This window comes from Pieris brassicae, chromosome 10, assembly GCF_905147105.1.
Source record: "Pieris brassicae chromosome 10, ilPieBrab1.1, whole genome shotgun sequence".
In the NCBI taxonomy this organism is placed as follows: domain Eukaryota; kingdom Metazoa; phylum Arthropoda; class Insecta; order Lepidoptera; family Pieridae; genus Pieris; species Pieris brassicae.
Window position 1 is genome coordinate 15,777,401 of NC_059674.1, and position 27,107 is coordinate 15,804,507.

General features: G+C 32.0%; 2 protein-coding genes across 2 annotated transcripts; one reads left to right on the top strand and one right to left on the bottom strand.

Moving 5' to 3' along the window:
- Positions 1 to 527: 527 nt before the first annotated feature.
- On the top strand, positions 528 to 10,852 carry LOC123714910 (nicalin). Its single transcript, XM_045669568.1, has 10 exons — positions 528 to 821; positions 1,258 to 1,445; positions 1,909 to 2,095; positions 2,581 to 2,711; positions 3,324 to 3,536; positions 4,610 to 4,831; positions 7,206 to 7,373; positions 7,948 to 8,035; positions 8,367 to 8,496; positions 8,849 to 10,852. Exons 1-10 carry the CDS (start codon positions 647 to 649, stop codon positions 8,988 to 8,990), a joined length of 1,644 nt encoding a protein of 547 aa, XP_045525524.1. The 5' UTR covers positions 528 to 646; the 3' UTR covers positions 8,991 to 10,852.
- LOC123714909 (hemocyte protein-glutamine gamma-glutamyltransferase-like) lies at positions 10,848 to 25,668 on the bottom strand. The gene is made up of 15 exons (XM_045669567.1): positions 25,568 to 25,668; positions 24,109 to 24,193; positions 23,380 to 23,510; positions 22,041 to 22,159; positions 19,722 to 19,854; positions 19,184 to 19,367; positions 18,820 to 19,037; positions 17,362 to 17,568; positions 16,696 to 16,915; positions 15,438 to 15,596; positions 14,805 to 14,928; positions 13,815 to 13,923; positions 13,019 to 13,179; positions 12,098 to 12,289; positions 10,848 to 11,462 (listed from the first exon to the last, which is right to left on the bottom strand). Exons 2-15 carry the CDS (start codon positions 24,177 to 24,179, stop codon positions 11,370 to 11,372), a joined length of 2,121 nt encoding a protein of 706 aa, XP_045525523.1. The 5' UTR covers positions 24,180 to 24,193; positions 25,568 to 25,668; the 3' UTR covers positions 10,848 to 11,369.
- Between the last annotated feature and the right edge of the window lie 1,439 nt (positions 25,669 to 27,107).

Below are 27,107 nucleotides of genomic sequence, written 5' to 3' on the forward strand. Positions count from 1 at the left end.
TTTGTAATGGCGTGTTATTTACCAATTTGTATGAAAAGTTTAAAAAATGTATCTCATGAACCGTAAGTTTGCGCAACCTAAAACTTTGCAAAACTCTTTCATTTAGTGAGTACTATCTACAAAAAAATATGGGCATTTAAATCGACGATACATATTGGAAAGTTTAGCCTAAGTCAGCTTAGATTTATTAAACTACGCGAAAATTGGAAAATACTAAATAATGAAATCCAAAACACATGTATACCCGCAACCGACGGACCCTACCTAATATGTTAACGACAAGTGAATCTGTACGGGATTGACATTAAGTCATACTTGGTCGTGCGACTATTTTTATTTACTAATTATTTAACAAATTTATTAATGGGCTATAGCCTTCACCTTACAAACCATTTCTTTCACAGACCCCTGAAAAAACAAACCTTTTATGTAGCTCTAAAATTACTTTATCTATGCGAAAAGACATAGAATAATAATTTTATATATACTCTAGGCAGGTAGAGACTAAAGAGTAGAGACAAAAGTGCCATTGACCGAGTTAAAATATCACGACTTACGAGTAAGGTTTCGTGTAATTGGATTGTTGTATTAAAAATTGGTTTTATGAATTAATTTCATTACAAAGACACCAGCTCTAGTCTTCAAAATGTGGCTCGATCAAGCAGATGGATTTGATGAGATATTTAAGGGATATTTGCCTTATTATTTACTAGTAATGTTTCCGATTTTAATAATAATGTCTCCGGTAAATCCTGTTGCGGCTTCTCATGAATTTTCCGTGTATAGAATGCAACAATACGATCTTCACACAGTGCCCCATGGTAAGAAAATTTATTTAAACGTAATTGTAACATTTTTAATATACCCTTATATTGAAGGTTATGTCATATAATGAATACTAATTGAGCGGTGCTTTTTCTGCCCAATAATTTAATTTAGAACTTTTAGAAAAATATATAGACATGTTTTTGCAAACCTTATCTTTACAATTTACTCAGATAATTTAGGACAAGTTTGCACTAGATAACATTATCAAATGCTTTATTAAGATGAAGAAATGTATATTTTATAGTTGAAGGCTTAGTCTACTCAGTAAACTAAACTATTATTTTATAAATTCTGTAGAAATTTCATTACAGTTTATTTAAGGAGATGTTCAAATATAAATTATACAATTTATCTAAATCTAATTAATATTATTTAGTATCTAAGATAAATTTACTTGCTTTAATTAAATTAGAAGCACTATTTTTCAAGGATGTCGTAGTGCAAGTTTCAACCTGGAAGGCCGATCCCTTACTTCATGGAGCACTTCTCGTCATTGTGTGGTTGCAAGAATCGAAGACATCACAATTGAACAGTTTATTGACATCAGAAGTAAAGCTGGTGCTCTCTTGCTTGTGCTTCCTAAAAATGATACTGTTTTGACTGATGATGAGAGAGAGGTTAGTATTTGTTATAGATTTATGATACTGAAAATATAAGGTCCAAACTTATTAAAAATATTCCTCTAACATTGGTCTACAATGTTATTTTGCTCTTTTTATATTCATAACTTATATAAGATTCAGAATTTTAGAGCTAAATATGGTTCTAATAAATTAATGTTGTATTTTCTACTTAGTCTCAACTCTAACCAAAGGTATATGAAATTATATTCAACTGTTGTCTCTAGAGAATGTAAGATTCAAAGTTGTCTTTGACTTTGCTCTAACTATAGCTGTCCTATCTCAAAACATAATTTTAATTTAACAGATAGGTGTCATACTCAGTGCTAATTCCTAACTTAAATTTTATTTTTATTAACAAGACAACTTTTGAATATGTTTTTACTAATAAAAATGTATTAATATTTAACTCATACCTAAAGTTAATCTGCTAATTTCATTATATTATTTAACTTTTCAGCACATTTATCTACTAGAAGCAGTTATGGCTCAACAAGAGATTAACTTGCCAGTCTACTTTGCCAAGTGGACTTCGGACTTTGAGTATATAATCAAAGACCTACAACATAGCTTTATAACTGATGAAAAATCTGGAACTGCACTCGAAGCTATGTTTAATACTGTATCGTCTAATGGATATCAGATAGGTAAATGACATAAACTTTTTAACTAATTCTGAAACATAAATCTGAAATATTACATTAAAAAAAATATGATTTTGACAAAATACTAATAAATACTAAATACTTCCACAGTCATAATTTTACATCTGTTTTAACATAGTTTTAAACCATTTTTGATTTAATGTTTATAACCATAAAGGCATATAAGACAGCTCCATAAATCAATTAATATCAGTTATTATATGTAATTTATTTAGCCTTTTATAATATTAAAGTTTGGGAAAGGATTATCTTTGTTCGCTGCAGCAGTAATCTTACACTCATAATATGTACTTAATTTCCAAATATAATACTTTTGGAATATCAATGTATGTTGCTACCACTGAGTCTCTCATGAAACTGCTTGCTACTTCATTTTTTATTTATTTTGGACTTAATATGTATAGTGTGACTTTTCAAACACGAGATTCGTTTTATATTTTTAGAAAAAAATTATAATATCATTTTAGTTGTGTCAACATCAGCTGTACAGAAATTAGACTCAAAGCCAACAACACTGCATGGAAAGTTAGTTGGTCGAGCTCTCTCTTCACAAACTATAGTGATTGCCGCCCATTATGATGCCTCAAGTGTTGTTCCAGTGAGTAATTACTATAGAATATACAACTTTTTGGTGTTGGTGAAACTATGTAATTAAGACATATAATTGTGGTCTTCCGTTGCAAAAGTTCCTAAACTACAGATTAAACAATATTTTAAGGAACAATTCTATTGTTATCAGTTTTTTTGCATTATTGGGAAAAGGCCGCAAGAAATGTTATTAAAGTTTTTCCTATAAACTAAAAATAAACTATGGTACTAGTAACTTATTTGGTACTCAGCAACACTATAATTTTAGCTTGATAAAATATAGGATAAATATTTGCTGTAGAAAAAGAAAATAAATATTGATTGATACAACAGTTACTTTAATGACTTCAAATTCAATACAGTAAGCTAGATCAAAAACTATATGTACATCTCATTTCCAAATAAAATTGTTTTATCTTGCAAATAACAATATTTTATTCATAAGAAAACTTACTTTTAATATGTATATATGGTGAAAAATATTACTTAGTTACATACAATTGAAGGCAATATTTTTCTATAGATTATAATGTTGCAACTGTCAAATTGAGAAATGACGTTTGACGGAACGCATAGCACGTCAAATATTTTTTTTATGTGCTTATATTAAAACATATTTCAGGAGTTATCCTTTGGCGCTGATTCCAACGCATCGGGTGTCGTCGCACTACTGGAATTAGCTCGGGTTTTTTCACGTCTATACGGTAGTCCTGCAGTGCGCGGTGGTCCCTCTATTCTCTTTGTGTTGGTGTCAACTGGACATTCTCTCAATTATTTTACGACTAAGAAATGGCTTGAAGAGCACTTGGACTCAGCTGATCCGTCATTGCTGCAGGTAATTCCTCATATAAAATAAAAAAAATTATGTGTACGCAGTCTGCATTTTTGTATGCGAATTATTAGGATACAATACTATTTACGACTACTGCTTGTTTACTAAATATACTTTTACACAAGACTTCATTAATTAATTTGTTTCTTCTAAGTAATACTATTCTTTTTTGCGGCTGAGGCGCAAACTAACCGCTGTGGTCTCTGGCAGAATGACCAGCGCTGTGGAACAGTCTGCTCCTCAGCATAATGCTGAACCAGGGCCAATTACAGCCACAGCACACACGCATTACATACCTTGTTCTTTAAAAAAAATTCGTTCTTTATCTTTATCTAATATATATATATTTATGTTTTATCATTATTATTATTTTGTGTGTGTGTGTTTTGTTAGTAATAAATATTAAATATTATGTCTAAGTATAACTTTTTTTATGGATTGGGAGATAAATGACCCGTGACCAATAATGACAATTGCATAGTTGAATATATTAAAATGTTAAATTGCACATTTGTATTTTTTGGTCAAGTTTGTCTTTTACTTTTAATGTTTAAGTTATTTTCTCTTTGTCATTGTAATATTTCCCTTTAATTGTTGTGCACACTTGATATTGATGCACATGCATGTATCGTGTTGTTGTATGTCATGTGTTTTCTGTAAGTGTTTGTATGTGTTTCGTTAGTGTGCCTTTTAAAATAAAATAAAATTTTTGTCAGAAGGCTCGCAAGTGCGTTGCCGGCCTAAATTCCACAAAAACCACACATTTGATTAAAATCTCTTTTCAATTATTCTAAAACAAGGATTTCGATATTTTATGCTTTTAGTGATGTTTTATATGAAACGTTAAGTGTATTTCCGAATTTGAATAGATTTCTAAATTTTAATAAAATAAACTTTGTGTTTGAAATTCTCTTAGTAATAAAAAATAACCACCAATTCTACACGCTCCCTTCTAGAATGTGTAGATACACATATCTTATCGAGTGACTCGATTTTGATGAAATTTCCCTTTCAGGAAAGAAATTTTTATGAGTCCATATATAAAGTAAAAAATATATTTTTTTAATTATTTCCAGGATGTTTCATTTGTAATGTGCCTCGACTCAATATCTTCCGGCCCACTAACAATGCACGTGTCCAAACCGCCTAAACCCGGCACCGCGGCACATTCGATCAAGTCTCGTCTATCAGCGCCCTTCGTTCACAAGAAGATCAATCTGGCGGACGAATTACTCGCCTGGCATCACGAACGATTCAGTATTAGACGGATGACCGCGTTTACATTAAGTTCTCTGCAGGTATGTTATGGCTTTAGTTAACGTAGCTTTTACACATTGAAAGAAAACACTTTTTTAACCCGGTTAAAGCTATTTATATTATTACACAGTCACCGTGACCATGCACGCTGTAAAGCACGCGAAACGTCGGAAAAATTTCAAATTATGTAAATAATTATAGATAAGTTTATAATAATACAAACAGCTTGAATCCGGTTAAAAAGGTGTTTTCTTTCAATGTTATGGTTTTATCTAGTGTTATGACTATGTAAAGTGTAGTCGTTAAAAAGTTTTGAGATGTTCCTTCCAGTCCTTACTTATGGGACCTTGTCTTAATTTATTACGACATGTCTTAACGGATCCGGATGATCCAATTACGATAGCAAATGATAAAGCCGTCCGCGGCAAATAATAATCAAAACAGATTAGAGTAATAAACAGCGAAATTCTTTTAAAAACGTGTGTGTATTAAGAAAGCTCTTTTTAAACGATTTGAAGCTATGTATTATTATTATAAACTTATAATTATTTACATAATTGACATTCAATACCTTTTGTCTGCAGTCACCGTGACCACGCACGCTGTAAAGCACGCGAAACGTCGGAAAAATTTCAAATTATGATAATTATAGATAAGTTTATAATAATACAAACAGCTTTAATCCGGTTAAAAAGGTGTTTACTTTCAATGTTATGGTTTTATCTAGTGTTATGACTATGTAAAGTGTAGTCGTTAAAAAGTTTTGAGATGTTCCTTCCAGTCCTTACTTATGGGGCCTTGTCTTCAGTTATTACGACATGTCTTAACGGATCCGGATGATCCAATTACGATAGCAAATGATAAAGCCGTCCGCGGCAAATAATAATCAAAACAGATTAGAGTAATAAACAGCGAGATTCCTTTAAAAAACGTGTGTGTATTAAGAAAGCTCTTTTTAAACGGTTTGAAGCTATGTATTATTATTATAAACTTATAATTATTTACGTACACAACATCTACAAAGTGTCAATATCATGCTGCTGCTTCAAATCCAAAATGGTGTGAACTTGAGAAATGATTATTAATGAATCGAATAAGACATGTTAAAATAAAAATTGTTCCGTGTATTTGAAATTCAATACCTTTTGTCTTCAGTCACGTGACCACGCACGCTGTAAAGCACGCGAAACGTCGGAAACATTTAAATTTAAAATTATGTAAATAACTATAAGTTTATAATAATAATACATAGCTTCAAACCGTTTAAAAAGTATTTTCTCAACGTGTAAAAGTTATGTTAACAAAAGACAATACGTGTGTGTACTTATGTACACGCGTTATGTTCCTCTTCTTTCGTATCCGTAACAAGATAAAATCTTTTAAAATATTTTATCTTTCGCCTTAGTCTACGTTTGTAGAAAAACGACACTCGCAGAAGAAAAAAAATGCTCTCATAACTTTTCCCTGACGCGCTAAAAGAAATATAACTTTATATAAAAGCTATTACGTAATTACCTAACCTAACAACATCTTATAGTGCTCATCAATATTACAAATCTTTTATGTTTTAATTGAAAACATTGACTTGGCCATTGGATAAAGATACAATGTATCATAGTTACGTTTGCAGTTGGTGTCTAGAATAACGGTCTGAAACTGTAATATTTTAGTTTTGTCTTGATTTTACTCTAAGCACTAATTGTATTCGTAATTTGAAGCTTATTGTCTGCTAGAAGTGCCTCAAGTTTTAATGATTGGTATGTCAGTGAGTGAGTGTCAAAATTAGGAAATTTGACTAGTTATAACCCTTAAACTACCGGTTCAAATTAAGTGAAATTTAAAATATACCGCGTTTATACCTTAATCTAATTTTATTTACAACAAAGTTACAGTGGCTCGAAATTCGTCACTAAAGCTTGGTTGTTAACCAGCAGTTGCAATTCGTGTTTTGAGTGTAAAGTAGCAAATCAAAGGTAAAATACGTTATAGAAATTATGCCAAAGTCCCGGGAGCTTGAGGACTGTCAAATTATTTTTATTTGTTTGTTTAGAAGTTACAAAATAATATCGTAGCTAATTATACAGTCGGTTGTCTCCACACTAGGAACGTCCCTGTACTGTGAACAAATACTCTTCCGTGGTCATATACGTACGGTTACACGTACATACAGTTATAGACGAATGTATAAAATAATAAATGATTTATATATAAAAATGGAATACTAAAACTTTGAGACGAAGGCGTACTTTAGTATTTAAATGGAGTTTATTTTGTATGGTATTGTTAGGCTTCTAAATACGTGTATGTATATCTGTTCAGATATATCTGGTAGACTAAAACTATTCATGTCCACATAAAATCCAAAATTGGTTTAGTAATATAATTTAGTTTTTATTAATTTCGGTTCTTTTCCAGAGCCACAAGGAGACACGTAAGTCGTCCCTTCTAGACTCATACCGAGAAACATCTTTGGACACATTAGTAGAAAATATACGGACTACGGCGCGTGCGCTGGCCTCTCACGTGTATGACGTCACGAATGAAACTAGTGGGGAGGACTCAGCCATGTTTGATGAGGCTTTGGTATGTTTTTACACAAATATAAAAATAAGTATGTCACAAATATATGAAAAATTAGCGCAGGAGCAGTGTTGGCCTCGTGGCTTCAGCGCGCGACTATCATCCCTGAGGTCGTAGATTCGATTCCTGCCTGTGCACGAGACTTTTTTCTATGTGCGCATTTAGCGCACGGTGAAGGAAAACATCGTGAGGAAACCGGCTTGCCTTAGACCCAAAAAGTCGACGGTGTGTGTCAGGCACAGAAGGCTGATCACCTACATGCCTATTAGATTGACGAATGACCATCTGTATCTGTAACATATTTGTGTATGTGTTTCATGAGAAATACAATAGAAATCTGAGGCCCAGACCTAAAACTTTATTTATATATTATTTTTTTATATAAAAATATATTAATCATTCGCATTTATGATTTTAAAAATAACCAATTTCTCTGCAGAATACATGACAGATACCACAATATAAAAAAAAAATATCCACGGGTTCGATTCCCGGCCAAACAATATTTTTCGAATTGGCCTTCAAAATAATTTTTATTAACCAACATTAAAAAAAAACAATTTTTATATATTTTCAGAACGTGGATGAAGCTTCAGTGCGCAGTTGGTACAAGTATTTATCATCACAGGCGCGTGCGCCACATATGCTTACTGCTAGTACTGGAGGTCAGTAAATATGAAAAATATTGCTTAATTATTTGATTCAATCTAAATAGAAGTCGCATTACGAACTGAGGCTTCGGGTCATAAATCATATTTATCTGTCTGTCTCGCTCGCACTTACAGGTCTTATGGTGATATGTAGTGAAGTTACGATCGATATGCTAAATTATATGAAGTATTTATAGAAATAATCTTGATTTTTTTCTGATGATTAAAAAATAAATGTCCACATTTAATTTCTTCAAAACATAACATAACTGTTATAACAAATAAACCTAATATTTATATTTTTTTTAAATAATTTATAAAGATAACTTATATGTTACAATCACAGGTGTGAACGCTGCATTGGAGAGAGCAATGTCTCGTTACATGGAGGTCACAAGTTCGATTCACGTTGTAGATAAAAGGGAACCCGAGTACACATTGTACGGACCAACCAAAGCTGTATTATATGTTTATAGGTAAGTTTTAACAACAAATATTTAAATATGAATGTTACAAAGAAATTTTGTATGTTCATATGAGAATAGATTTTATTTATTTTTTACCAATAGAATTATATTTCCATAAACTCTGATTCTTAATAGGCCGGCAACTCCCTCGCGGGCTCTCTAACATTGAGTATGCCTTCTGACTGTTTGCCCCCTGTTGCACAAAAAACAAAAACCTGCTTCTTAAAATTAATGGTCCGATTTTTTTCAAAATAATATTGACTTGAAAATTATCAGAACCCGAAAAAATCAAACAAACGTTTTTTAACCTCAAATATATAGATATATAATATTTCAATAAGAACATAATTTTCTTTTTCAGTGTAAAACCAGCCGTGTTCGATCTCATTCTCACTTTGGCGATAATCGCCTATCTATCTCTAGTCTATTTTGCTATACAAATATTTCCGCGTTTCTATACCGAATACGCAAAAATTGTTACTGGTAAGGAGAAAGTGTACTAAGTCTTCAGGCCTCTTTAGTTCAGTAATGGCACCACAAGCGCGCTTAAAGTAAAACGAGCAGTGTGATTAAACAATAGAAAACATTTCAGTATAAAATTTGACAGTTAACATTCATAAAAACAATGTCTTATTACTCTTGTTTAACTAAAGTACTCGAGTCTTTTAACGGCGTAAATAAAATGTGTCAGAAAGAGACAAAATACTACTTAAGTATAACATTCTGTAAACTCAGATATTTAAATTAATAAAACATAAACTTATAAGGTTTTATTATAAATAGAAACAATACTGTATTCATATACGCGCGACCAATTGAACTAAGGGGATGTATTTTTTTTAACACCATAGACAAATAATAGAGTAAATCTATTTATTTGCCACCAATGATAATGGTGGCAAACAAGCCTTGTCCTGCTCATACAAATGAATATTACATGCATTGTCTCATTTTTGCAAATTTCTATGATTCTCTATTGTTCGTCTTTGGTCTACTGTCAATGCTATCAACAAAGATTTGTGATTCAACCAAAAACGTTTTAAAACGAGTTCGATATTTAAACATCATTTGACTAATACTAGAAAACACGAACTAAACATATAAAGACATTGACTTGAAATCCTCTTTAATTTATTATAACCTATCAAAGCCACTTAAACGGATGTTGTAACTGAATAAATATTATTATGAAATAAGTATTATCATACTTTTTACTTTATTTATTGGTTTTTGCCGTCTTAAAATTATTCAAAATTTCCTAACACGATTTTTTACAGCGTACATAACCATTTTTCTATCAAAAATGTTAGTTTTTATAAATTAAATAATATTGTTTCATATTTTGGATGGTGATAACGTAAAATAAGTAACAGATATATTTATAAAATTTACAGTTAAAACCATAAATTTATTCGATTTCAATAATTTAAAAGTTAATAAACCGCGCTGCAATCCTAAGCGAATAAATATTTTATTAGTTTTTAAGTAAAACTAATTTGGTCGCAATGTGTTTTATTTGCCGTCCTAATGTTCCTTTGATATCAGTGAGAATGGATTATAATAAATATTATTACCTATATATAAAAATATCAGGGCCGTTTTAAAATTGCATTTATTTTGCTTGTATAAATTATAAATAAAATTGTTCATATTATAGTTATAAACCTCAAACAGCTTAAATAATTTAAAGATATATCACCTCAACGCAGTTTATACTAGATTTTGATACCTTGTAGGAAATATAGTTTTATTATGTTTTGTTCTAGTACAATCTGTCTGTTGTTTGCCCTTGTGACATAACTATTTGAGGTTTATAGTTTATGGATACGAACGAAATAATACGTTCTATATTTAAAAATATTTTATTTAAAAAAGAAAAATTTTACGCCGGGTTCTGTATCTAACCGTATCTAGCAGTCATTGAAGCTATGCAAAAGATTAAGTATATGCGCCTTTGTATACAAAAACTTATAGCAATAACGAAATGTGTATAAAAAAGCGGACGTATAACAAATTTGTAAAATTATTTTAAAATTGGTTATGGTATTAATATTTTTAGAATAAGTTAACATATTTGTACCAAGTGAAGGCTAGTCGCCACTTACCAGTTGAATGCTTATAAAGTACATTATTTACCGTTATGTAAGTTATTGCTCAGTTTTATAATACTTCAATACATTATTGTTATATTAAGTCCATCATTATTTGTATTAATCTACTTTGGCATTACAAGTGGGTATATTGTAAAATTTCAATTAAATTTCGTGTTACCAGCATTTATTGGTTTTGGATGATGTGAATTGAACAAAATGTCATGTGTAAACGGTGTAGTGATTAGGAATAAATAAACACTGTTTTTAATAAATATTGTTTTATTTATAAAAGAGTAGAAAAATAAAGCTACCATATCGCCATTCAATGGCATCATACTTATTCTATGAGTATATTTTAAATATCTTTCATTTGTATATAATTCCAGGACTTGAAAAAGAGTACAGAATTCGCGGTATTACTATACTTTTAAGTTTATATAAAGTTAAAAATAATTATGACACATTCATTGCCTATTTAAGGTTTCAAGTATGCACTTACAATGTTATTTACCTTATCTGTCGATTCAAAACGGTTAAAGACATTCTGAATAATTCAAATTTAGAATTTGCGCGCCACGTGATATACAATCACAAGGTTACACATGTCAAATTGACAATTGACGTTGTGTGAAACCAGCGTAGATAGTTAACCGCTAATTAGTTAAAATAATCGAAATTTTGTGACAGATATATAAAGCATAATCTACATTATGTAAATACTTATAGCGTAAAAATATTAATAGTAACGTTTTTATATATTTCAAGTTAAAAGAATCTTTATATAATAATTCATCCTTCATACACCTCTCCTGTTGCCGCTCCATTGATGTCCTTAAGCTCTGTCGATTTGAATGTAGCGACGAAGTTTATTTTTCCAAGTTTCTACAACAATTGTTTATATTATAACTAATACAAAAGCGCGTTTATTTTTACATCTGGGCTGAAGAAAAATACATTTGATAATACAGAGTGCACTGTTGAAGTACAAAAATCGACCTGAAGTTGTTCAAATATATTTCAAAATTCAATTCACATAGAGTTATTTCATTTTTGGTGATATTTATTTGCAATAATATTTATCGTCATGGGCGTTCAAATGTTCATCTGTATTATTAGAAGATGAACGAATTGTGCTTGCGTAAGTTTTTATATCAGGCGATTATATAAATGGTTGGCGGTAAACTCAAGAATTTAGCCATTCACCAACAGTCTTTAGTATTTTATTACGGAGCAGTAAGAGCAGCATAATAGTGAAATATATTTTTATTAAACAGGAGTTACCAATAATTGACTGAAAATGAAAAAGTGAGCTTCTCAAAATCGGTAAGTACTACAGAAGTAATTAAAGTACAGTTCTCATTTCATACCCTTTTCTCATATTTTATTAGTGGCCAAAGTTACCAGAATGAATAAATATTTTCACTATCATTAAAATACTATCGATTTCGAATTAAATATAATTTTTTATACAAACCCTGGGTCGACCAGAATAATATAGTATATTAATATGTACTCACATTAGGTTGTACAGGCAATTCGGTTGTCAATGTTTCTTTAGGTTGTACGTCAGCTGCGTTGACTCTGAAGGTCCGACCTGCGATGCCTGATGACGTCAAACGGAACTCACCACCCGTTAAAGGTCGGTCCAGGGGATTGACAAACGACAGCACTATCGTTGTTGGCTGGTTGATAATAAGGTCTTCGTTGAACTGAAATATTTTAATTAATTAGCACTATTATAAAATAGGTATCGTTCTATTTACAAAATAATGTAAGTATAAATAAAAAAATATTTTTTTTTTAAATGCATTACTTCGGAAACCTTTGAAGTAAAACATTCCTCTGTCAAAGTTCCCAGCTCTCCGAAAAGAAACTTGATAGTTAATTCCATAATAAAATATTTTTGATTTATTTACAATTTTGAAACACGTGTCAGTGTTACGCTTGCGAACGGTTGCATTCGACTGAATGAGTCTGTATAATGTGTAACTATATTTTAGGTCTCAGTATCATCTCCAACTCTGCAAAAGGTGTGTTCAGAAGCCAGCCCTTTAACCGTTAATCGTAAACATCACTAGCATTTTGTTATTGGGGCATCGTTACAAGGATTGTTCTAGATTGCGGAATAATTTCGGATATTTCCTGAAGCAGATCTTATTATTTAGTAAGGGTGTGTTTGTGAAAATCCAATACAATTTTGCCATACGGTAGTGATACTTTGCAATGAGACATAATTCTGAATGTTACCCAGTAAGTGAATCTAAGACCTTATTTGCATTCGTCATAAATTTCTTTAAAAAACATACCTAACCTAAATTTACAAACGAGCATGTTTTTTTTAGCTTGTACCGTTAGAATATTTTAAACCTCACATCCCTTTATAACAACTAATCTGATTTATTCTGATCCTTTTACGCTAGTTTCCAAATAATACGTACTTTTATGTTGATATTGGGTTTGAGGATTTGGAAGTCGTCATCATCAGCCCAGGACTGTTTGGTCTCGTCTACGATGGCCATGGCCGATATCTTCATGTTACAGTATTCAACCAATTTCGGCAAATAGTCCTCAGCCTGGACCAAGATGCTCACTTGCTCGTCTGAAAAATGTTTTGGTAGTTAGAATATTGAAACTCTATTAACGATTATGCTTAGAGTTTTGTCGAGGAAGGGTGGTGAACAAATCCTAAAACCTAAAGAGAGTATTCTCGACAAGTCTTACCAATAAGTGGCCGACCCGAAATAGTGATTAATTATGTATAACTAAAAGAGAATGAGAAATAGCAACAAAAACAATATTTGTTTAATTTTCTGTTTATTTCTTAAATATAATCGCATGTTATCAAAGATAAATTCAAATACGAAATCATTTATTCATTGAGTTAACGCATTGTACACTTCTGAACATCAACAAAGAAATATGTATTAAATGTTTCTAATTTACTGCCAATTCTCAAATCGAGGGCGTAGAACGAACGCCACTGTTTAATCGCCAAGTTGTTTGTTTTACAATTTTTAAATGTTTGTAAGGAGCTTCAACCATTACACCATATTCCACTTCACATCTTAAAGTAATTGATAATAATAAAAAACAAAGATTTGTCCTCTATCAGCAGTAGGCATGGTGAAATAGAAGCACGCACTTACATTCTCGTGGGAACAACCGCATACACGAATTCAAGTCGAACCAGTCACAATATTTTCGGTAAAAGAGTATAAACCATATAGAACCTACTTTTGCCCGGTCCAACGAAAAGCTTTCCTTCGACCTTCTTGACTACATCAGACTTGACACCGTTGTAGTACACACTGCTTGCTGTTAGCGCAGCCTTTATATTGCGACCCTGTAATATAAAAAATAACTAAGGCATCGTTTCGTCGACTATCGTCAACATCAAATCGTTACAAATTATATACAATAAACAACTTTGCGTAGGATTAATGCTTATATTTGATAACAACATTTTTAAACGCACACTTATTATTCGGTCAATTGTTTTACACAATATTATAACTACAATAGTTCAGTTTTCTCTATTATGCAAACGGGTGTTAGGTTAGTAAGATGCATAAAGTTGTTGACAATTGTTTATTAAACAACTAAGACTCTGTTCACAAGGCACAGTCCAGCACGTTTTTTGCAGTATACGTCTTAATATAAAAATAGTGACGCATACAGTGTACATAGAACCATTCACATGTCGTTTGTACTGCAAAAAATAGTATTCCGTTTATACGTTTAAAGGAATATTCGCCTGACTTTTCAAGCAAATCTAAAGAACTTTAACGGTTTTGGTTTGCAGTTGCATATAGTATAGCTCTCTCTCTTTCACACGGCACGCTGTTAATAAGTAAGTTTTTTGTCGAATAGCTCAACCGACCGAAGGTAAAGGTTTGATGACGGGACCATCAAATTCATTAGAACCACATTTTACGCAGACCTTAGCGTTATATATAGTTGGATAGTATGGCATAGTGAGGCAAATAAATACAATTTTAAATATATTCCCTACGAAACGAGGAACGAACTACCAACTTTGAATAGGATTTCAATGTTCGTTTTGTGTGAAGTCCAGACACAGCAGTGTGTTGTCTTTTAATAATTAATTTTAACTGTAAATATCTAAAGGTATATAGGTTCGACTTAGTTCGAATAAATTTATTGAAAACTACACATGAATAAAAAAAAATACTGTGTGCTTATAATTAAATGTATGTAGCTTACCTCAGTTTCAGAAGTATTTTCAATATCAATTGTAACTCTGAAAGCTTGTCCGATGGGCACTGTATCTATGTCTCTTAGTTTAAAGACGATGTCATTGGAAAGACTTGCTGCCACAGCATAGTACCTGATTAAAGATAACCATTAAAGACACAAGGAAATTATCACTCAGGGTATATGGATTGCTGCATAACAATTGCTTCAGGACGACTCTGTAGGAAATAAGAAATCCAGGTAATGTGTCTAAAAATTCATGAAGTTATCTTCATGTAAAAGACTGTTATTAAATGCTTTATAATAAACTACAAGTCAGTACCGATCTCAGTTAATCCATAACCAAAGTACGCAAGATATAGCGTTCCTGAAGTAAGGAGTCCAAATAAACAATTGATTATTGTAAAAATTAATCTTTTTTATTGTATATAAATTTATATTGACTCTCACACAGAATGATTTCCAAACCGAATGAGAGAGAGACTTGCGCAGTAAGCCCTATTTCATGACTCTCATACTACCTTGTGTCCAATACAACATTAGTATCAAAGAGCAGGATTGTTCATCGAGACATATGTTCATCGAGAGCCAACATTAAAATCTTTAATGGATTGGTTAGTGGATTTTTTCACATGAACTCACCTCTTAGCCCTCTCAGAGTATCTTACTCCATTCATAAGCGCCAATCGCTCGCTGGCTGTACCTTCTCTATGTTTGTATTCACCTGTGATGTCTTGTCTATCAGCATCACCAAGAGGGTCGAACACGTATGGCTTCTTTGTTAAAACCATTCGACCAATGCTAAAAGTAAAATTTACATATAAGTCTGTTTTATTAAAATCGTCAGATTTGTATCGTGCAGCCCGGACATACAACGACCAATATTTAATCCTTAACTTGTTTAAACTATGGCGGAATATGGTTAAAAGGAGTATTAAGAATATCCACAGCATATCACCTGCATCATAAGCATACCCCACATACACGCCTTCACGCCATCGCACAACACAGTCGCATTATGTATCTCTAAGAGATAAGATTTTATTTAAGAGATTCAATTTATTGAATAATTTTTATTGTTTGCTCCCTTTTGTAAATTTTTGAACCTTTTTGTAAATAAATATTACATTTTTAGTGCACTTAATTGTTTAATATTATATCTAAATAATTTTTGTTAGCTGAAGGATTGCGAAATAAATAAATACCGGAAATCTCTCTGTTATCAGAATTTTTATAGGTTTTTTTTAGTACACAGCATTCTTTTAATAAAATACCCAAGAGTTTAATAATTATTTGGTCTTTGACCGCCTTTCTGGCGAATGAACTCTGGCTAAACGTGGTGTATAACCAGTCCTAGTTGTATTTATATTCGATAAATGACTTTAAATTTAATGGGTAACGCTGATCGAAAAAATATACTCGTCTTGTAATAAGTATCAAAATAAAATGGCCGCAATAATGTGTCTGTGTTTTGTTCCTATTTATCTTTTATCTGTCACTTGCTATATTGTTAATATTCAAACCATGTCACGAAATGCAAGTCAACAGAATTATTGTAGTTCCTAAGAAGCATCATGCAAGACTTAGTGATTAATAAAAATTCCAGAAAGATTGATTTGACTTGTAAACGTAAATTTAGATGCATTTAATTAACATAACTTTTTTGATATTCATAAGAATTCAAAACCTCCATGAATATTATATGTAGGGATACCCATACGAATACAATTATTACGATAACGCCAAACCTTGGAACGCGCTAATGAAGTTATTCCGGCCGCTAAGGATATATAGAACTTTACGTTTCCGAGTTATTTATGCGACTGGTCGAGGATTGTCTTTTTAGGTTGCAGGAAGCGCACATCATCCTTCCACCAAAACCATTTAGACTTTGACTTACTGATAGTTATTTGTATCGACCATTGAGAAGCCGCTTTCCGCCTCTGGGTCTCGTCTCCACCTCATTAGGTCAGCATTGACTGAAGCAAGCATAAACTCGACATCATGGGCCACACCGATAACTCCTTGCTTGATAGCTTCCAATGGTGCTGGACCGCACTGGTACATGCCAGAAGAAGTTTCTTGTGGAGTTGCATCTACGGCCTGCCAGCCGCCGTAACCTACGATAAGGAAAAAATCAAATCAAACCATCTTTTGTTATCACCTTTAAGAAGACTTATAGCTTTTCTTATTTATCTTCTCGTGTCAACAGTAATTAATCCGTCCTAATACTCACTCTTTCAATAAAACTTTAGTTGAACTTGATTAAAAGAAAAAGAAAATTAATAAAAAAGTCACTGTATTTATTTTTAAATAAAATAAATAAATCATTTATTTTCAAAGAAAGTTGTATATTTATATCGATTAATTATTAAAATCCGCACGATCAGCCATATAAAAATAGGCATGCAAATGTCATATTAATTGTCATAATGTCATATAATAAATTAAGTTATTTATAATTGTTGTCAAACTAATACTCTCTGAATCATTAAAGGCACATTGCTTTTTAAAAATTGGTACATTATATGAATAAGAGTATGTTATAAATGCAATATTGATGTACCTGGAGGAAGATCAGGTCTCGCCATCCATACGTCATTCCATACGTGGTAGTTCCAGATTGAATCCGCTCCTTGTGGGTTATTAGGGTCATAGTCCAACTCTTCCATAGTCTCCGTGTAGTATTTATCTACAGTGAGGGAGCTGTTCGCGTCGTGAGCTGACACCAAGTTGGAGACCACGCGGGACGGGATTCCAAGGGCACGGCAGACTGTCAAATTATTAAAGTAACTTTATATACTATGTAAGGATACATTGATATTTATTATTGGATATATTTTTCCTTGATAGTATCGTATTGGGTTAGTACTGTCAAGATATACTATGTATTGTTTTAAATAAATAAATATTGTCGAGAAGAAATAGGTGTGTCCATCTGTATGAACGCGATAAACTCAAAAATTACTGAAATAATTTTTGCTACGCTTCACCAATAGATAGTGTGGTTTTATACTAAATAATTAGACAGAAAGTCCATTGGTGCATAGCCCAGGATCGAACCTATGGACTCAATCTACAACCTACGGTTGAGAGTCGCTGCAGCGTTGGGCCAACACTGCTCTTTTATAGACTAAAGACCACTTAACGACTAAGAAAACCTTTAAACCAATAAATTTAATCATAAAAATAACACAAACCGATTTCTTCGTAAATATTAACATAAGAATTCAATAAAAATGAATTGGCCATTAAGTAACAGATAATCTACATATATGTCGCCTGTGAATGTTTGTCTATGGTTATTATCCCTTAAATTCCACAAAACATCCTTTATTAATATTTATAAAGACTACGTGCGGTTTAGGATAATATCGATTACGTGACTTGCTTGAAATATCTAGACTTTGATTTAAATCGCCGTAAAGATTTTTTATTCATTTCTTGCTGTCTTTTTATATTGAGTGAATAAGGGAAAGGTTTTTTTGAGGATAAGATTTTTTTAAATGGTCACATTTTCGGTAACGACATCGGGAAAAACTTTGACTTGTGTTACATATTGCAAGTTTTTTTTTTAAATTAAAACTTCGGTACGCGTTCTATAAGTAAGTGTAAGTCACCCGGCAAGCCCAAGCAAGGGAACTTTGGAGGGGATTGGAGAAGGATTATGCCCTACTCAATACTAAAAACTAGACTTAAAAATTTGTATCATAATTATTTGACTGTACATTTTTTGTAAAAAAAACCTTAATTATTACTATTAGTATTACTAAGTTTGTCATCAAATTCCGTAAGTAAACTTTCATCTACCGAGGTAAATAATAAATTGTATTGTTTACAGCTGTTTGGTACTTTAAGTATTTTGTTTTAAATACTTATATACCTACTGTATAGCTTCAAAACTACAATCAATTTGCGGGTAGAAAAACAGACGATTGATTTAATTGTAGACATACAAGATGTATGGATACAGGCTTATTTTGCATTATGTATCAATCTTAGTTAAGTTTTTTATCTTGTATACCTGTGGTAACAACGCCAGCGAACACCCAGCACTGTCCATACGGCACTTCCTGTTGAGTTTCCAAGTACTGGGCCAATATATCAACAGAGCCAGTCCACTCAGACGGAGCTGTTCCATCTTCATACTGGCCATCCCAACGTCCCACAAGGACTCCAGCATCATCGTTCGAATTAACAATACGGGATATAACTCGAGCCACCTTAACTGGATCGCCGCGTCTTGAAAAAAATATATTATCTACTAAAACAACATAAGATATCATATAAACAACATTAATTGTAAGCATAGATAGTAGAGTAGAGTATATTTTTTTACTTAATTTACTACTGCGGTTGAGTTAATGACTTATTGTAAAAATACTCACTGGTGGAACGGCATCTCCGCTCTGTCAAGCATAAACATACATGCCGGCAAAACCACAGCATCGAATTGGCCGTATAACCATGGCTTGCCACGTGTGGTCTTAATGGGACCAACCCAGACTTTGCCTACGTCATTTAAGACGTACTCCTGAAGAAGAGCGGTATCTTCCATGAAAGTTTGGTCATCTGTAATAGGTATGATTTTTGGTTAAACCGTTTCGATCAAGCTGCTACAGTATATATGAGATGTCTAAGTTGGATTTTGGCCCATGGAGGCATAGAAGAAATTAATTACCAAAATCGTGACTGCCTGAGGTGCGTATCTGATCATTGTCTAAGCGAATTGTTGTGTATTATCTAAAATATACGACCCAAAAATGTTTTAAAAGTTAACTTTGACTTAACCTCCATAAATAGTTTAGCCGGGCCAATGCCATGAGTGTTTTGGTAGGAGTACTTGTGTATTTTAACTGTGTTGTTGCGATATAGTTAATCTATAAGATTATAATAATTGCAGTCCACGATTTTTTTTTAAATTACCTGGTATCCATGGGTTGAAAAGTATGTATAAGTCCTGGTCAAAGTCATAAATCTCCCGGACGGGTGCGCTCTTCATTCTAGTGACAACTCGTAATGCCCAGGAACCAATTGGTAATGTTACTGGTGTTGATATCTGTAGAGACCATTTTGTATTGAGAATATTGATATGCACAATATACAAACAAATCGCCCAAGTTACAAATTGAGACTACTAGTGTATAACTGATAATAATTAAGTTATCAGTTATGATAGTTTTATGGCAAGCGATTCATTAACCACAAAAAATTCTGTTGAAAACGCGATAGTTATTTATCTAATAACAATCTCTTTTTAAAACAGCATTAACTCAATCCCACAGATAGAGATGAAATCATACTTTATTTACGATTCAAAGGACTGATTTAGTTTTTTTATGAATAAAGGGTTAAGGTCTACAAACGTATTTTTGAAATGTCTTAACCGTTCTTCCTACAATATGACACGGAAATTCCGTTATTTTTGATATAAAAGAATGCAAAAGTAATAAAAAAAACCAGGATAATAATACAAAAAAATATCGCAATTAAATCTAAAAATACATCCAAAAAAATTAATTGCTGTTTTTCTAGTGTTTCCTGTTAAAGCATGTATATAATTGTATTTTTAGTCGGATTTGATTACCAACCAAACTTGTTGAGTTTTCAAAGCCGAACTCGTCATAACAACTTACAAAGTTGATATAGACATAAGTATGTACTATAATGAACGAATCAATATTTATTGATTTTAACAAACACCAACCGGTTTTTCGTATCTTATATAAGACGTGTCGGAGTCTATAATCATAATATTTATTATTCAAATCGTAAATAGTTATTAAATAATTCGATGGTATTTCCTCTTTTGTAAAGCAAGACGGAGTTGCACCTCTTTCAACAAGTATCTACTGCAATAGATGCCGATTAAGAAGAATCTCTTGCCAATTCTTCACCTAATTTTATGCCCTTTGAGAAATGGCAGTACACATAGATAATAAATGTTTGACGTTTTTAAGTGTACACAAGCGATCTCAATTAATATATACTTTCTAGGCTTTATCAATTTATTGATAACAAATTCTTGCGAATTCTGCAAAATTACGTGTCTAATAAAATTTAAATAAATAATATATCGAACTATTGATAAGGCCGACAACGAACTTGCGAGCCCTTCATTGATAGTGTACATGGGCGGTATCACTTAATATTCGCTGGCTCCGTGTTCTATTACAAGAAATTGAGTATTATGTTGATCGTTCTTCTATTCAGAACGACATAATAGATGGAATTTGATATAGTTTAATTGTAGTCAGGATTAAGGTGTCCCGTGGAGGTAGGTTTTACAACGGAGTCGCGAGATTTGTCGCCCCAGAAAAGAAATATTATAATAATCAATATGAAAATGCTTTAGATAGCCATTTGGTTATGCTAATAATATCCTAAAAAGGACGTAGATACATTATTTTGAGTCTATAATTATGCAAAAGGCTTTGCTATTACAATCATGGCGCTTAAATACTAAGCCCAAATCGTTAATATTATGCCAAAATTTTTAAGCCAGTTGATTAGAATATAAATGTGTCATTAAGATTTGACATTTATATGTAAATATAATATTAAAATACAATGTGTTATTAAGAAGTCCAAAAACATGACTAAGTTTCACAAATAAGTAGCCGACCTATTCTTTAATCTATTATGGTTACAGAGGTTTTCATATGCCAATAATAATTGAATAAACAACCTAAAGTTAATGAAACGAAATTCATCTTTTTCCTTGTATTTCTACAATTATGAAATATTACTTTGTTTTAATTTAATACGTAATATATGTTAGTATTATAATTTTCTTCATAATAATAATAAATCAAAAGGAAACTTATGTTTTATTTTAATAATCATTGAATAAGTCTTCAATTAAATCCATTATAAATGACCAACTGTAATTTTCAAACTAATTACTTACATATACTAAGGGATACATAACAAACCAATGGCGCTACAACCAGTTGGGTGTGGGCCTCAGGTATCTGTTCCGTGATCATTTCTAATAGGCAAGTAGGTGATCAGACTCCCGACACACACCGTCGACTTTTTGGGTCTTAGGCCAGTTTCCTCACGATATTTTTCTCCACCGTACGAGCGAGTGTTAAATGCGCGCATAGAGAATAAGTCTATTGGTGCGCCGGGGATCAAACCCCAGAGATGAGAGTCGCACATTGAAACCATTAGGCCAACGCCATCTTAGATATAAGGGTGCTTTTTGTTTCCAATAAGACAAGACAGAGTATTATGACTAACCTCAAAAGATAGAGTGTTTTCCTGAACGTCCAGTAACTTAGCGGTCCATGTGTATTTGTCTGGAACAGCGTCACGTTTCAAGAACATGGATCCCATAGTATCATGAAGTGGTTTGTCACCTGTAAAGTATGGTATAACCTTAAAAACTATTAGTAAAAGAATTACCTATGATGTCTATAAAATAGTAGATTAGAATGAAGTATTCTTCGTAACAGTAATACTCTCAATAACGACGCACTTATATTCGTTTTTGATTGTAATCTTTCAGGCGTATGCATGTATTTATTCCTATGGTCTAATGAGAAATATATTTTTTATTGCTCCATAATATTATCTTACTCCGTAAATACTACATATTTATATAAAATTTATTTGACGATAAATCTGCGAGTGACAAACATTTGACTATTTCTCACTAAAATTTGTGAAAACCACACATCGTTCAGTTAAATCAACTTGAGAATCTTTATGTCAATAAGTCGAAGTGATAGTGGTTTTAGCTCGCGTTAGGTTAAACTTAAGAAAAAGATAAGAAACATGAAATTTAAGGAAGATGTTTAAAAAACTTTTCATCCGCCATAAAATTATTTTATATCAGTTTACATGCGATAGCGCTTCTCCAGATGTATTCAAAAATGTATGAAAGAAATCCTTAATCAAGTTTTGGCAACAAAAAAAGAATTTTAGAATTTGTCCAATATCTAGAGACTATATCAAACATAAAACCTATTTTTCTCAATCGCCTAAACGATGATTAAGCGACTTTCAATCCAGACGTTCAAAATGAAATGTACTTAACATTTGCTTCTACGGTGAAGGAAAACATAGGGCCAAAGTTCTACGACATGTGTCAGGCAAAGGCTGGTGACCTACTTGCCTAAAAAAAAGAAAACTTGAGAGGTGTCAAGGGACACCCGGATGGAACGAAGTTCCTTTCGATTAAATAGTGAAGGAATCGTAATATTTTTTTATTAATCACAAATATAATGTAATATAAACCTAATCAGTAGACTCAATTTTAGTCATAAATTGCTTGTGGTAACTGAAGTAGGAAACATATGTTTGGGAATCTTTAAATTAAATAAATATTTTATTTAAATGTCTTGAAAAACTGCATCAATGGTAGTATTATATACTTGCTTGCTTTCTATGAAAGTCGTTACAGCTTTTGTACTTAATTTTTTCCGTCTAGCCCCCTTTCGCAACGCGCGGAAAGGAACTTCGTTTCAAAATATTAAAAAAAAACGCGCATAAGATCTGCGGTCAAGACCTATATCCGAAGTTCTATAATTGAATATTTTTTTATAGAAGTGTTTACTAAATACTTTATTGTACTTACCAAGAGTAAAAACGAATTGAATAAGATCGTCGTTTTCATCATAGGGTCTCGTGAATCTGATGACTCCATTAAAGGGTTGACCTCTCCGCACAATTGTGCTCGTGGGGCTTTCATCGTTTACTGCCTCAAATCTAGGTAGGAAATTCACAATATTATTCGTTATTTATGATAAAGAATATTCTTTTACGAAAGATCTGAAAATCTTGTTCCTCATAGAGTGAATTAAAACCGAAGTCATTTTACGATTATAATAGTAACTGTTTATAAATTTTCACAAATATTAACACACGTACCTTTGGCCTCGAAGCGACTCGAAAAGTAAATGCATTATAATATAAATAAATGCATTTAATACCTATTTTCTTATATTAAACCCCAACAGTGAATATTGCTACATAGTTTTATTTTATTTATGCTCTCACACATTGCTTGTTAGAATGAGGACGAACTAATTCCTATGAAAATATGTTACAAATAGGATATACACGTGTGAAAATGACATGAGAACTTAAGCGGGCCCAGCGCTAACCAGATCCATGCATCTCCCTCGACCTTCGTATTCGACTGGAGACTTTCGTATCAGAAGTCACATGGATCCGCCAAACATCGACGAATATAGAATAGAAATACAACAAAAAAACATATACAGGAATATAACCTGGCAAAAGATAACAATAATTACATTTTAAATGCCTTCGTAAATAACTTTACTTTTAATGTAATACCTACTTGACAGTATTATGTGGTTGTGCGTTCTCCCTTGGATAGAAATGGACAACATCCACTTGAAGCGGCTCCATTTTTTTTATTTTATCTGCGATAACACAAATTGTCATGCGTTAGTAATGATACATCTATAAAATACAGTCGCTGAATTATTTTTTTTAACACAAAAACAACACTAATTGCTACACACCCTTTGATTGGCAAACACAAAATGCTTTATATTTAATAACTATTGATAACTAACAGAATTCATACAAACTATATTGGTATATGTGTATCACATACAGTTAAAAAGTATATGATTATAAGCCTCCAGATTCAAATAATAGGACTGATCCAAAGTAGTTAGTGCGACAAAATTATACTGAACAACACTTTAGCGGTTCAAATATTAATCTGTATATATTCATCTATGCTCTATTAATAACACAATACGTCATATAACGTTGCATTTGAATGAATCAATTACAATGATTGAAATAACCATAAACGTATTCAATGAATTGATTCGTAGAATTATAACAATGATTTGTGTAAAATATTTTGTAATGTATATCTCGATTAATTGTTTTTAAAGTTACAAGTAAGTAATAATAGATGAATCAAAGTGGGTTTAGGTTATCGCTTTAACTAAGTATATTTTATTATTATTCATATGTACAGTATGAGCAATATTCTTAACATAGTAATTAAAATTGATAAATAAAAAATTAATATTATTTTAAAAAGTTTTGTCCCTGTGGTAGTTTAATTTTGCAAGCATTTCCTTGCTGTATTGCAATACTTACTTGTAGAAAGAGAAAAGCACCAGCTCTGGGGTCACTATCTACCAGGTCTTAAATCTTTAATTTGGCCCAATATTTTCTACTCAAAAGGGAACATGTTTACTCTTATATTTGAGCCCTTTATATTCTCAAGGTTTTTAATTGCAAAAATTTATACGCGAATAGTATATGTATGTCCTCTATAGAATTAATCTTAATATTAGGTTTAAGAAAATATGTTTTTCCAAACCATGCCAGGGCTAGATAATTACAGACAATAAATTATTTTCAGCTAAGTATATAATGAATTTATAGTAGAATTTACACACAAAATAAATAGGATCTTAATATTACCTAAATTATAATTTAAAATAGCCTTTCAAATTTCTTTTTAATTGTTGTTTCTTAAGTTTTGCTTAAATATAGTAAAGGAATTTATTTATTAACACTTCGTTGCAAGCATACAATAATATACTAAAATCAAAAATGTATTAACAAAATAACATAAGATAATCGATGTTAATTCGATGAAGAGTTTACACTGTGAAGGTTATCTGATATACAACAAAGTTCTAACAAATATATAGAGTACATTGACCCCGGATATATATATATATATATATTAGAACAATTAATAATTTATTGATAGTTATTATTTTTATTTAGCAAACCGAAAATTGTTGTAATTATATACTTACTTTTAAAATTATTTATCACTTATTCACAACTCACGTATCGCTAACACGTAATGTCTTAATTAAATCGATGGCACTGAATTCGATGCGCGCGCGCAACTGACTCGAAGAGCCGAAAAGCGTCAGATATATCAAGAGAAACAAGTCATAGTTGAACTTTGCAGGGTGGATATGTTCTCTGAAATATTGAGGACAGCTACTAATCTCTTTGTGTACTTTTGTTGTGTGCATAGTGGAGAATAATATTTTGGTAGAACAATTACAATAACAGTAAAATTGTGTAGTATCAAAATGCCGATAAAATGAATAAAGTTATACCGCTTTCAAAATAATTATAATAACCTTATTCCGAACAATCGTTCTAAGGGTGCATTTAACATTCTCCCTTATGGTCGCTATGAAACCGTCCCTTAGACGCAAGATGGCCACCACCTTTATTCATTCAAATGACTTTTAAGATTTATTTTACTTTTATTTCAGTTGTTACATTGTTGTAAACTACTATTGTTATTAATTTTTAAATTATCCTCAGTAAGTACTCATTTGTTTTATTTTACAAATAACACAATATATTTATTTTAAACTACATTTTCCAAACTCTATGTTCACCCTACAATGACGTACGGCGCGGGCGCTTACAGTGTCATCCTATTAATAAATATTTATATGGAAACAGACAGTAATTCCCAAAGGTCGAATTTTGAACACGTCACATTATGTCATTGAATTGACGCCTAACTGGTCTGTCCACGGACTACGTCATTATTCAATTGCATGATGGAGATTTAGGGAATTGAATTTGTATGAATTAGTCATAGAAAGTTGTTAAGCAATTCTAAACCTTAATTTCCGTAATCTGCCTGGGCATTGACAAATTTTTCTTCGACTGCAATCCTGCAAAAATCAACCAGTGCCAGTGTTTTAAATAATACAAAGGAAGAATATGTCTTAAGTATTAATATAGTCATAAATAATAGTTAAGTAAAAAAAAAATATTTCTTAATTATTCATAAGACCGCTTCGTTGCTCTGTCGCAAGATCTAGTTTAATGTGGAGAAAGTTGACGTAATCTACTTCTGGGAATTACGGATAACTTTCAATAACACCTCCCTTTTACATATATATTTTTAGCTGAAATTAGTAATGTATTTATATCTATTCTACTATTAATGTATTTATTACTATACAACGCGGCATAGTTGAAAAATTGATTAAATATATAATGTTGTGTCGAGAGTATCCATATGCGGCGGTATCACTTCACGTAAGCCAGACCAGAGAATTATAAGTCATGTACCAGAAACCTAAAGTAGGTTAGGTTAGAACCTTGGGTAGAATGCCTGGCGAACCCCGAGGGCCCATCTTAAGGGCGTGTGAAGGGCTGAGGTGTTTTTAGTGGGTCGGGTCTCGCTACCCCTCTGAATAGCAGAGGGATTTGAGTGTAGACCCAGCCCCACAGTCCCCGCGTCAAGCTCGACATCCTTGGCGCGGGCCTGCGCAAGCGCATTTTCACCTCATACAAAAAAAAAAAGGTTAGGTTAGA

Coding starts and splice junctions, on each gene's coding strand:
- LOC123714910 (XM_045669568.1), top strand. CDS start 647: ATGTGGCTCGATCAAGCAGATGGATTTGATGAGATATTTAAGGGATAT. Junction 4,832..7,205: donor TTACATTAAGTTCTCTGCAG/GTATGTTATGGC, acceptor GTTCTTTTCCAG/AGCCACAAGGAGACACGTAA. Junction 7,374..7,947: donor CCATGTTTGATGAGGCTTTG/GTATGTTTTTAC, acceptor ATATATTTTCAG/AACGTGGATGAAGCTTCAGT.
- LOC123714909 (XM_045669567.1), bottom strand. CDS start 24,179: ATGGAGCCGCTTCAAGTGGATGTTGTCCATTTCTATCCAAGGGAGAAC. Junction 14,929..15,437: donor TACTCTGAGAGGGCTAAGAG/GTGAGTTCATGT, acceptor ATCTTTAATCAG/GTACTATGCTGTGGCAGCAA. Junction 11,463..12,097: donor AATTGCCTGTACAACCTAAT/GTGAGTACATAT, acceptor CAATTGTTGTAG/AAACTTGGAAAAATAAACTT.